This window comes from Arachis hypogaea, chromosome 10 (genome assembly GCF_003086295.3).
Source record: "Arachis hypogaea cultivar Tifrunner chromosome 10, arahy.Tifrunner.gnm2.J5K5, whole genome shotgun sequence".
NCBI lineage: Eukaryota > Viridiplantae > Streptophyta > Magnoliopsida > Fabales > Fabaceae > Arachis > Arachis hypogaea.
The window spans coordinates 106,890,974-106,903,852 of record NC_092045.1 but is presented as its reverse complement, the minus strand read 5'-3'; the positions used below and the strand labels follow the sequence as shown (position 1 = coordinate 106,903,852).

The following is a 12,879-nucleotide window of genomic DNA, read 5'->3' as shown; positions in this document are numbered from 1 at the left end:
TTGGGAGATCAAATTCATGCACACACATAGAAGTGGCAATGCCTCTGCTGACCACTTGGCCAAATCTAGTATAAGAAAATAATTTGGATTTTATTTCCTTGATAGTCCACCTGAAGAGATGAAAGATCTCCTTTTAAATGATGTAAACAGGGGTACTAACCCCTCTAACTAGATCATTTGTTTTCTTTTCTTGGGCTTAGGCCCCGCTGGTTTACCAAAATAAAAAAATTCTAATTTCTATTTGAAGCTTTTTTATTAAAGCATTAGAATTTCTGGATCTATTGGTCCAAAGTAGGAATGGCAATAGATAAGGTAGGGTAGAGTTTGGATTCTATTCTAATTCAATCAGCGGGTTGAAAATTTTTTTAAAATTCTACACTATTCTATCTGCATGTTGAGAATTTCTTAACCCTAACCCTATTTGCATTCTAAAATTTTAGACCCTATCCTATCCCACTCTACTCGCAAAAAAAAAAAATTAAACAAACATAAAATTCAACCATTCCAAATTTCATATATATTAATAAAATAGAAAATAAAAAACTAAGTTCAAATTAAAATTAAAAACAATAAAATCTTAAAAAAATTTAACTTAAAATTACAAATAATATAATCATCAACTAGCTTCGTGGTTATTTTAAACTTTTATAAGAGGAAGATTGTGGATTCAACACTCACTTTCTTCACTATACGCAAAACTTTTACATATATATTATATAATATATTAGGAGTGCGGGTACCCTATCCTACCCACAAGCAAACTCGCACCGCACCCTACTCTATTTCTCAGCGCGTCAGGTAGACAACTCTACTCGAACGGATTGGATACCTGCGGATAGAGTATATATTGCCAGCCCTACTTGGAACAAAGTACTCTTTTAATATTATTTTATTAGAGTAAAGTATCGTTTTTGTCCCTAACGTTTGGGGTAAGTCTCAAAGTTGTCCCTAACATTTGAATCGTCCTATTTAAGTCCTTAACATTTCAAAATTGACTTAATGTTGTCCTGCCGTTAGGAATCTGTTAACGGAATCGACAGCAGGACAAAATTGAGACGATTTTGAAACATTAGGGACTTAAATAGGACGAAAACGTTGGGGACGAAAATGATATATAAAAATAAATTTTAATTTTATCCTTCACTAATATCAATCTTTTATGATACATAGTTATTCAATTATTTTTTATCACATTTAAGTAAATTACACTTAATCACATTATTTTGATTCTAAATAATTTTTTTTTTATAAATTTACTCATAAAGATTTTTACTCATCATGAAATGTTTGTAAAATGACTAGAATCACATTACTTTATTGTATATTTATCATTTTTTTCACAAATTTATGTACTAGTCATTCTATAAATATTTTATGATGAGTAAAAATTTTTAAGAATAAAAATATTAAAAAAATAAATGTATTTAGAATAAAATTAATGTGATTAAGTGTAATATACTTAGATGTGATTAAAAATAATTGAATAACTATGTACCGTAAAAGATTGATATTATTGAAGGATAAAATTTAAATTTATTTTTATGTATCGTTTTTGTCCCCAACGTGTTCGTCCTATTTAAGTCCCTAACGTTTCAAAATCGTCTCAATTTTGTCCCGCCGTCAATTCCGTTAACAGATTTCTAACGGCAGGACAACATTGAGTTAATTTTGAAACGTTAGGAACTTAAATAGGACAATTCAAACGTTAGAGACAACTTTAAAACTTATCCCAAACGTTAGGAATAAAAACAATACTTTACTCATTTTATTATTTGTGTCTAATTTTTCTAATTAAAGCAAATACTTAACAATTCACATAATACTCAACACAAGGTGAAGTCATTGACTTATTCATAAATATCATTTACCAAAAGTTTGCTCAATTAGTTATTTGGATAAATTATTCTTTGGAATATATTGATATATAGATTTAAATATGCACATATATATAATACATGAAATAAACTTTTTTTACTCATTTTATTTGAATTTAAAATATCGCATCAGAATTGATAATTAACTTATCACATCATTTTTATTCTTACAAAGATTTTTTTTTCGATTGTCCAGAACAACTCATTTTTATTCTTACAAAGATATATAATTTATGAAAAGAAACACTTGCCTAATTTCAAATAAATTTAATGCATGTTTTAAAATTTTATTTTTATTTTTGTACAAATATTAATTAACTCAATCTATGTTATACTTGCGGTACATAGCCGATCCTAAACTTGGATAAAAGAGGAGGGTTGTGTTAGGTTTTCGACAACCAACATAAAAATATAGTTGAATCCCCATGACATGAATCAAAGGCATTATTGCGCTAAAGCTAGGTCGTTGTCCGGAAGCAACACGTTGTATGACTCGAGTACGGTGTCAAATGAGCAAGAGGCGCTACATCGGTGCCCGGATGTAGTGTTAAATGAGCAAGGGTTCTCGCGTTTTCGTAAATGGACGAGGGTAAATAAGCTAGTTCACAAAGTAAAAAGTAAAGGTCGGAGCGACAGAAAGTTGAGATTTGGGACATGGAACATAAACACTCTAACAGAAAAGTCCATGGAGGTGGTGGGCACCATGACAAGGAGGAAGATTAACATTATGTGCCTACAAGAAACAAAATAGGTTGGTGCGAAGACTAGGAAGTTGGATACTTCTGGTTTCAAACTTTGGTATACAGGAAATGTGAAGAATAGGAATGGGGTTGGAATTATTGTGGATAAGCAGTGGAAGAAGGACGTAGTGGATGTCAAGAGGGTGGGAGATTGGATCATCTCTATCAAACTTGTGGTGGAGGGAGTTGCTTTCCATGTGATTAGCGCTTATACACCGCAAGTGGGTTCGGACGAACAACACAAGATAAGGTTTTGGGATGATCTAGAGAGTTTGGTTCAAGACATATCTTCGGGAGATAAGATTTTCTTAGGATGAGATTTAAATGGCCATGTTGGGAGAGAAGTGATGGGAGTATTCACGGAGGCCATGATTTCGGGGTGATCAATGCAGAGGGTAAAACTATTTTAGACTTTTCCTCAATCTTTGATCTTCTCATCGCAAATACATGTTTTAAAAAGAGAGAGAACATCTTATAAGTTATAAGAGTGGCATGACAAGCTCTCAAATCGACTTCTTCTTGTTGAGGAGACTTCTTCTTGTTGAGGAGAGTCGACCGAAAATTTTGCATTAATTTTAAAATTATCCCGAAAGAGAGTTTGACAACACAACATAGGGTGCTCGTTATGAATTTTCGCGTTGAGTAAAAGTTGAGGAAAAGACATCCTACGAAGAACCCAAAGACGAGGTGGTGGCGGATGAAAGGTGAGGAACAAAGAAGCTTCCTAAGATGGGTAAGAGAAGAGGCAAAGTGGGATGGGAATGGAAGCGCGGAAGAGATGTGGAGGGAGATGACAGAAGTTATTAGAAGCACAGCAAAAGAAAGTTTTGGTGAATCTAAAGGAATAGGACCAAGAGACAAGGAGTCTTGGTGGTAAGATGCGAGTGTACAAGAAAAGATAAAGATAAAAAGGGAGTGCTTTAAAGAGTGGTCTTTATGCCGCAACGCAAATAGTTGGAAAAAATATAAGGCGACTAAGAAAGAGACAAAAGTGGCTGTAAGTGAAGTAAGAACAAGAGCATACAAGGGTCTCTACTAGTCTTTGGGCACGAAAGAAGGAGAAAAATGTATATATAGAATCGCAAAGAGCCGTGAAAGAAGAACGAGAGATTTGGATCAGGTTAAGTGCATAAAGGATAAGGATGGTAAGGTGCTGGTTCAAGAGGAGAAGATTAATGAAAGGTGGAAGAGCTACTTCTACGAGTTATTTAATGAGGGACAAAAGACTCTTCCGAGTCTTGGTCGGTTATGCACAAGGGAAGAAGATCAAAACTTTGACTACTATCAAAGGATTCGAGACTTCGAGGTAAAAGAGGCTCTAAAACAGATGAAAAATGGCAGGGTAGTTGGACCTGATAATATCCCGATTGAGGTTTGGAAGGGCTTTGGAGAAAAAGGCATCAACTAGTTAACCAAGCTTTTTAATGATATTTTAAAGTCAAAGAAGATGCCTGATAAGTGGAGAAAGAGCACCTTGGTACCTATCTATAAGAATAAGGGGGATATACAAAGTTGCGAAAACTATAGAGGAATCAAGCTCATGAGTCATACCATGAAGTTATGGAAAAGGGTGATAGAACGGAGGTTGAGAAAAGATATACAAGTAACAGAGAACCAATTTGGATTTATGTCACACAAATCTACCACTAAAGCGATATATCTATTAAGAAGAATGATGGAGAGATATCGTAGTAATAAAAGGGATTTACATATGCTGTTTATTAATTTGGAAAAAGCGTATGATAGGGTGCCAAAAGATGTCTTATGGAAGGTTTTAGAAAAGAGGAGAGTAAGGATCGCATATATTCGTGCAATTAAAGATATGTATGATGGGGTCACAACTAGTGTGAAAACTCAAGATGGTGTGACAGAAGAATTTTCTATTAGTATAGGATTACACTTGGGATCATCCTTAAGTCCATACCTTTTCACATTAGTCTTGGAAGTACTCACAGAGCAAATCTAAGAGCCTGTGCCATGGTGGATGCTTTTTGCCAATGATATCGTTCTTATGAGAGAGTCAAGAAAAGACCTAAATAAGAAGTTGGACTTATGGAGAGAAGCTCTATAAGTGTATGGTCTGCGCATAAGCCGTAGCAAGACGAAATATATGGAATGTAAGTTCAGCCTAAGAAGGGAAAACCCTAATACAGAGGTGAAGATTGGAGAAAACATCCTACGAAAAGTTAAAAGTTTTAAGTATCTTGGGTGCATCATACAAGATAATGGAGAGATTGAACAGAATGTAAATCATAGGATCCAAGCAGGTTGGTCAAAATGGCGGAGTGCATCTGGTTTTATATGCGACAAAAAAATGTCTTTAAAACTTAAAGGTAAATTCTATCGCACCGCTATAAGACCGGCTATGCTTTATGGTACGGAGTGTTGGACGGTCAAAGGGGAGCATGAAAATAAGCTGAGTGTGGCAGAGATGAAGATGCTGAGATGGATGAGTGGTCATATGCGATTGGATAAAATAAGGAACGAAGATATAAAGGAGAGAGTTGGAGTAGCACCCATTGTGAAAAAAATGGTTGAATCGCGTCTTAGGTGGTTTGGACATGTAAGAAGAAGACCGATAGAACACCCAGTCAGAAAGGTGGATGAGATGGAAGATGGAAAAGGGGCAAAAGACAGAAGAAGACCTAAGAAGACCATCCACGAGGTGGTCAAACGAAATCTACATGTAAACGGTCTCTTTGTAGACATGATATATGACAGAGCACAATAACGTCGTTTGATCTATGTAGTCGACCCCACCTAGTGAAACAAGACTTTGTTATTGTTGTTTGTACAAATATTAATTATAAATTGTATGAGTTAAAAATATCAATAATTCATGTATTAAAATTATGAAAAAATTATTATGTAACAATACATACAAAAGTATAATTTATCATCCTTCGAAAACAAGGTTTTTTTTTTTTTTGTTTGATCGTGGAAAACAAGTTTAGTCATCGTTCAGCCTGATAGGAATAGTCCTCATAAGCTGCACCATGCTATGACTTTTCTGATCTTTGACCGTTCAATTATTTTTTCTTTTGGAGAATTTTGAAAAAAAAAACAGCTTGACTATTTTTTTTTTCTAAAATATAGAATAGTAGAATACCCCCTTAATGCTCTTGCCTATTAGAGTTTGGAAACCAAAAATATTTCTAGACATTAAAAATTAATTACTTAATTAATTATTATGTATTTTATATTTATGAATGTTTACCTAGTTTTTAATTAAATAATTAATTATTAGAATAGTCAAAGTTATCATAATAAAATAATTACATTTATTTATAATAATATAATATTTTTTATGAAATACTAAATACATATTTTTATATACAGTAACGGACATATAGCTAAGTTTTGGTATGTTGGATCGAAACATACACGCAAAAAAATGTTAGGATTACCTATGCTTCCCTTTTGTCCTTAGAAGCATAATAACAATTATGTCTCCCTAGAATTTACGGGGTAAACTAAAACATATGATAATAGGAAGATGATCCTCAATACTAAAGCCATTAGTCAAACTCATTTCATCATGCTTGAAAAGGAATGGATGATATTTTTCTTCCCACATTTGAGAACAAATCTTAAAGTTAATGCGGTACTCACTCATCTCCTCCCTCCATTCCCTCCAATTCATTCTTTTTAGATTTTAGGAAGAATAAACTAGTGTCTATAATCATTAAATATTTTATCACTTATCATCATAAAATCACTCATTCTAAAAACTTAAACTGATAAAAAAAAGACTATTAATAATTATATCTCAAACACCTATAAGTGAAAATGACAATTTGAACCAATTTCAATCTTTGACTAAATTTTGGAACAAATATGGATAATAATACTTCATGACCATTTGAACCAATTTCGATCGTGTACAAACAAATTTTTGAAATAGATTATTAAATTTGATGAAGTTAAACTTTGTTCAAAAATTTAGAATTTGTAATATAATTATTTTAATTATATTTGAAACTTACATAATTTTTTAATATTTTTTATTTTTGTTTTCATAAATCATATATTATATAGATCATGTTCAGAACAGAACAGCGACAAGTATGATGTGTAGATATTGAAATACCCATCCCACCCCCTCTCCATTACCATCCCTACTTACAAGTCTACTAAGAAAATATATAAACTAGACCAACTCAGACACACCAAAGATTATATTAATTCAACAAACTACTCAAAATGAACATTTCGTTGAGCAATTTCATCCAACATTTTTAATATTTTTGTTACACTAATCCATCTTTGGAGGTCGTCAATAATTCAAGAGGAGAAACGTGTCAATGAAACAATCGTAAATAGTTGAATACCATAATTTGTTACTAATCCTGGCAGGGCTTACTAGTTAAAATGGTAAACCTGAACATTACAACTTCAATTTACATTTAATGTAAAAATGGTTCAACTTTCAAGCTTTCCAAACCAATCAATTAGATATTTAGATCTAAATGAAATGCATCATCTTGATTAGATAATCTTGAACACAAGTCAGCTTCCATTTTTCTTGCCTATTTGAGATTTCGAATGAGAGGCATTACTCCAGAAATCTTGGACCTCATTCGAGGTTTTTGCATTTTTCATACAACAAAACATTGAAACAAATAGATTTCAGAAATCCCAATAACCTAATCTACCAACTCAGGAAAAGCTTATTAATATATCATACATGCAGTTGATACAAGTACAAACTATACCTGATTAGGTGCCAGCCATGGAAATTGTTCAAATCAGAAAAACCATGAGGACCATTCTGAAAACCTCTCCGCTATAAATACGAATCCGAATCCGGCACCACAAGTTTACTCTCCCTCAGTCCAGTCGAGAACTACTCGTTTTCCGGCTTACCAAAGATCAAGGGGAACTCGTCATCATGATCAAACAAACTTGAGTCTTTGCTTAAACTCTTCAATGAATGATAAACCTTGTACATGGACCACCTATCCTTGGGGCGATTAACCACACAATTAGATGCAATTTTCAGAAACTGCAGGATCTCCTCGTCCTGCCCCCTTCCGGCTATGGCCTTATCAATGCAGTCCTTGAGTCGCCCCATACTCGAATGCATGTTCACCCAATCCACCAAGTTTCCCTTAAACTCATCCTCCCCGTTGCTAACATCCAGTGGTTTTCGCCCTGTGACCAATTCCAAAAGCAAAACCCCAAATCCATACACATCCCCTTTCAATGAAGCAACCAAGGTACTCGAGTACTCCGGTGCAATATACCCTAACTCCCCCAAATCCCCATTCACAAAACTCCCATTAGAATCCGATGCCATGAGCCTGGCAAGCCCGAAATCCATCAACCTAGCATCGAAATCCTCGTCCACAAGAATCACATTAGAACAAATGTTCTGCTGAATAATTGGAGGGTGGCAGCCATGGTGAAGCCATGCTAGCCCCCTCGCAGCGCCAACCCCAATCCTAAACCTCATGATCCAATCCAACAACCCTCCATTCTTGTGCAGCAAGGAATAAAGAGTCCCATTTGACATGTGCTTATAAACCAACAACCTCTCATCCTCCACCACACAGAAACCCAACAATGGTGCCAAATTCGGGTGCCTCACCTGCCCCAACCTATTCATCTCCATCCTAAACTGCTTCTCCCCAATCTTACAAGCACTCAACCTCTTCACTGCCAGAGCCGAACCGTCTGGCAAATCCGCCTTATAAGTAGTCCCAGTCCTCGTCGAAATCAAAACATTCTCCGCACTAAAATTATTCGTCGCAGCCATTAAATCTCCCAATTTAACCTTCACAATCGGCTTCTGAAAAAGCGTAACCTGAACAAGCTTATGCCCTCTCAACCTCACAACCCAATCATTGCCACCACCACCACCACCGCCACCACCACCACTAAACCCCTTCTTCCTCCTCCCACCGAGCCTCAAATGATAGTACCACCACAATCCAAACGCCAAAAGCAACGACGCAGCAGCACCGAAAACACCGGCAGCCACAATTATAGCAAGATTCCTCTTACTCATGCCGCCGCAGTTGCCAAGCGGACCACCACAAAGGTCATCGTTGCCATCGAAACCATCCTTATCAAAACCGTTAAAGAAGGAAGGAACCGTTCCGCTAAGACGGTTATTAGCAACAGATAACTTCTTCAACCTAGTCAAACTTCCAAGCTGGTATGGAATGGTTCCAGAAAGTTCGTTATCATTAAGCACAAGCTCATTCAAGTAAGTACAGTTAGCAAGAGTAGGCGGAATCGGACCGGTAAGTTGGTTATCGGAGAGATCTAACGAAACGAGAAACTGCATCCAGGTGCAGATCTCGGGCGGTATATTGGAGGAAAGAGAATTTGAACCGAGATCCAGCTTCTGGATATTCTTACCGCAGAATTTGAGGGAGCTAGGGATTTGACCGGAGAGCTTCATGCCTTGAAGGTCGAGAGCCAGGACGCGATTCTCTTTGAGGTTCCAGCAGGTGACGCCGACGAAGTCGCAGATGAAACCGACGGTTGTGTTTCCGAAGCGCCACGTGGCGAGTCGGCCTTGAGGGTCTTGGAGAGTGTCCTTGATTCCTTTGAGACACTTCACGTCGTCTTCTTCGGTTACCTGTGAAGAACAGAGGACTGGGGTTAAGACACAAAGGAAGAGTAAGAGTTTTTTGAGATCCATTTTATTTTATTTTTGGGATGACAGGTGTTTTAGTGCGGCGGCGGCGGTGGTGGTGGGAGTGGTGGCGGCATTAGCTTTTAGTTGATTTTGGGTGGTGGTGAGGGGGGAAAAGAAAGATAAAAAGGGAGGGGCGCGCTGGGAAAGAATAATAATAAATAAATGAAGTAATAATGAATGTGTGTACAGATACAGACTACAGTGAATGAGTTGTTGAGGGAGTGAATAATGGAACAAGAGTTGCAGAACATGAGTTACTTTTTTATTATTTTTCATTTTTAATTTTCTTTGACCCCAAAGAATTAGACTTCTTAATGTGGGAATTCCGGAAAACTGCTTCTTGCTTTTTTGGTAAGTTAATCTGTCACGAATCTAAAACAATTTGTCGTTAATTAATAGATTATCAATAATGTTAAAAAGACAAAAAAAAATAGAATTTATTTTATTTAATATTTATTAATTATTATAATAATTAATAAATATTAAATAAAATAAATTATGATTATTTTTTATTAAATTTTTTTGTTATCAAATACTTTTTATAGGTTATTATAATATTTGAATTTCGACGTTTATTTAAATAGATGAATAAATTGATCACTACTAATAGAAACTAATTTTTAAAAAAACTGCTAAACTGGAGAAATTTAAATTTTATCATTTATTTCTTATAATGTCTTAAATGTAAGATGTTGATCAAGCTTTGAGAAAAAAGAAAAAAGAAAAGAAAAGCAAATCTTATGTAATTGTTTGCGTCTATCATTTTTATTTTTTTTATAAATATTTAGATAATTTAATCTAACATCAAGTTCCTCAACCCAAGGGTCATTGTATTAATACTACTCAAATCCATTCTCAGCTTTCTGTAACCTGCGGCTACTATTTCTAATTTTAGCTTAACCCTAGATCCAGAGTAACGGAGGTAAGATTAAGTTCGGAAATTGTGTAAACAGTGGATTTGGATTTTGGTGATTGATAAGTGATAACATCACCTTTTGACTGGAGTTGTTTATTGAGTGAGTAGTTTGACCACCTTTCAATTTCTGATTGGTCTTTTACTCTGTACACTACTACACCGGGAATGCCTATACGGCTATACCGTTTATTTTAAAAACATTTTAAGTAACAACATGCACCACGCCTTTTTTTTATTTAAATTAAAAATTTGGACAAAAAACAGAAATAAGTTAAGGAAAAAAATAATTTACGTGAATCAGCTAAAACGAAAATTGCTTTATGAATCTACTAATGTATATTTATATGTAGTTTGAACCAGCTTGATTTGAACTCCATTTCTACATAATTTGAATCAGCTTGGTTCGAATTATACACAAACACATGCACACACTAATTCGAATCAACTTGGTTCGAATTACATGGTATAATTCGAATTATGCTGTTAAAAAATTAATAATTTATTAAAAAAATGTTATTAAAAAATTTATTAAAAAAATTAATAATTTAAAAATTAAAAAAATATATTTTATTCTATACAAAATAATTTTAAAAAATGGCTTAAAAGATGTTATGAGTACTATAAAAGTTTGTAATATTCTAGTGATTTAGGTAAATACATGATAAAAATATTTTTTTCTTTATTTCTAAATTATTAGTGATTATGTGGAGTATTTCTTTAATGTCTTAAGTCATTAGGACATTACAAATTTTTATAGTACTTCTAACATCTTTTAAGCCATTTTTTAAATTATTTTGCATAGAATAAAATATTTTTTGTGGTATAATTTAAATAAATTTATTAAAAAATATTCATGATAATTTTTAATAAAATTATTTAAATTATATAGTGAGATATTACATGATTCGAATTACGCATGGGGAAGTTCGAATCACTCTGATTCAAATTATATGGTGAGTAATTCGAATTCTATACAATACTCTTCTGCCCATTCTTGATAGCTCATGAATATTTTTTTAATAATTTATTTAAATTATACCACAAAAAATATTTTATTCTATGCAAAATAATTTAAAAAATGGCTTAAAAAATGTTAGACGTACTATAAAAATTTGTAATGTCCTAATGACTTAGGACATTAAAGAAATACTCTACATAGTCACTAATAATTTAGAAATTAAAGAAAAAATATTTTTATCATGTATTTACCTAAATCACTAGAATATTATAAACTTTTATAGTACTCATAACATCTTTTAAGCCATTTTTTAAAATTATTTTGTATAGAATAAAATATATTTTTAATTATTTTATATGGAATAAAATATTTTTTATTTCTAAATTATTATTGACTATGTAGAATATTTTATTTAAAATTTGAGTACATGCATATATTTACCTAAGTTATTATAACATTACAAATTTTTATAGTACTCTTAATATTTTTTAAGCCATTTTTTTAAATTATTTTGCATAGCATAAAATATTTTTTGTATTATAATTTAAAAAATTATTAAAAAAATTTATTAAAAAATATTCATGAGCTATTAAAAATGGACAGAAAAGTATTGTATGGAATTCGAATTGATAGTTCATTAATATTTTAAAGAAATCTCGTAATTAAATATTTTGTTAGCTTTTTTTTAACGTATGAAATAAAAAAATATTTTTTTTTAATTTTTAAATTATTAATTTTTTTAATAATTTTTTTTTAATAAATTTTTAATTTTTTAACAGCATAATTCGAATTATACCATGAATTACTGTGTGTAATTCGAACCAAGCTGGTTCGAATTAGTATGCATGTGTTTGTGTATAATTCGAACCAAGCTGGTTCGAATTATGTAAAAATGGAGTTCGAACCAAGCTATTTCGAACTACATATAAACGTGCATTGGTGTATTCATGAAGCAGTTTTCGTTTTGGCTGATTCACGTAAATTATTTTCTCCCTTGACTTATTTCTGTTTTTTGCCCTAAAAATTTAATATTTATCGCTTAAATAATTTATATATTAAAATTAATTATTAATATAAAATATATATAAAAATATTATAAATTATACTGTATGTACGATAAAATTATTTATTAAAATTAATTACCAATATAAAATACATATTAAAAATATATATAAATATATTAGTGACAAATTTTAATATATAAATAATATTTTTAAAATATAAAATATATATTAAAAATAAATTAAATTATATATTTATATATATTTTATACTAATAACTATTTTTAATAATTAATTTTAGTATATATTTTATATGATTATTATCAATTTATATAAAATTAAAAAAATAAAGTTTCAAGATCAAAATGTATTGTCGGGTAATTTCGTTGCAATGATGCAAAATTAAGTTGCATGTATTTCAATGGCAAAATTGCAAATTAAGAAATATCATTAGCCAATATATATTTTGCATTTTATGACTGCAAATTATAAAAGATTCGTTTCATTATCTTTTATTTCCGTTTTCAATGAAAACCAGTAATTTATTTTGTTTAGTTATTATTATTATTTAAATTATTACTATTACGCTAGCTCTTGGATCTATATGAAAGATGTGTAGCTTTTGCCCTGCACAAAATTCACTCCTTTTTTCAAAATTAAAAGTAATTTTCTAACTTGTAAGTTGGTGTAGCAAAAAGGTGTCGTGGGGCTTCTTGTCATTGTTTATTGATCATAGTTGTA

General features: G+C 32.2%; 1 protein-coding gene across 1 annotated transcript; it reads right to left on the bottom strand.

The window, feature by feature from the left end:
* Nucleotides 1–6,934: 6,934 nt before the first annotated feature.
* On the bottom strand, nucleotides 6,935–9,509 carry LOC112716335 (inactive LRR receptor-like serine/threonine-protein kinase BIR2). Its single transcript, XM_025768224.3, has one exon. It carries the CDS (start codon nucleotides 9,264–9,266, stop codon nucleotides 7,461–7,463), a length of 1,806 nt encoding a protein of 601 aa, XP_025624009.1. The 5' UTR covers nucleotides 9,267–9,509; the 3' UTR covers nucleotides 6,935–7,460.
* Nucleotides 9,510–12,879: the final 3,370 nt, after the last annotated feature.

Coding starts and splice junctions, on each gene's coding strand:
- LOC112716335 (XM_025768224.3), bottom strand. CDS start 9,266: ATGGATCTCAAAAAACTCTTACTCTTCCTTTGTGTCTTAACCCCAGTC.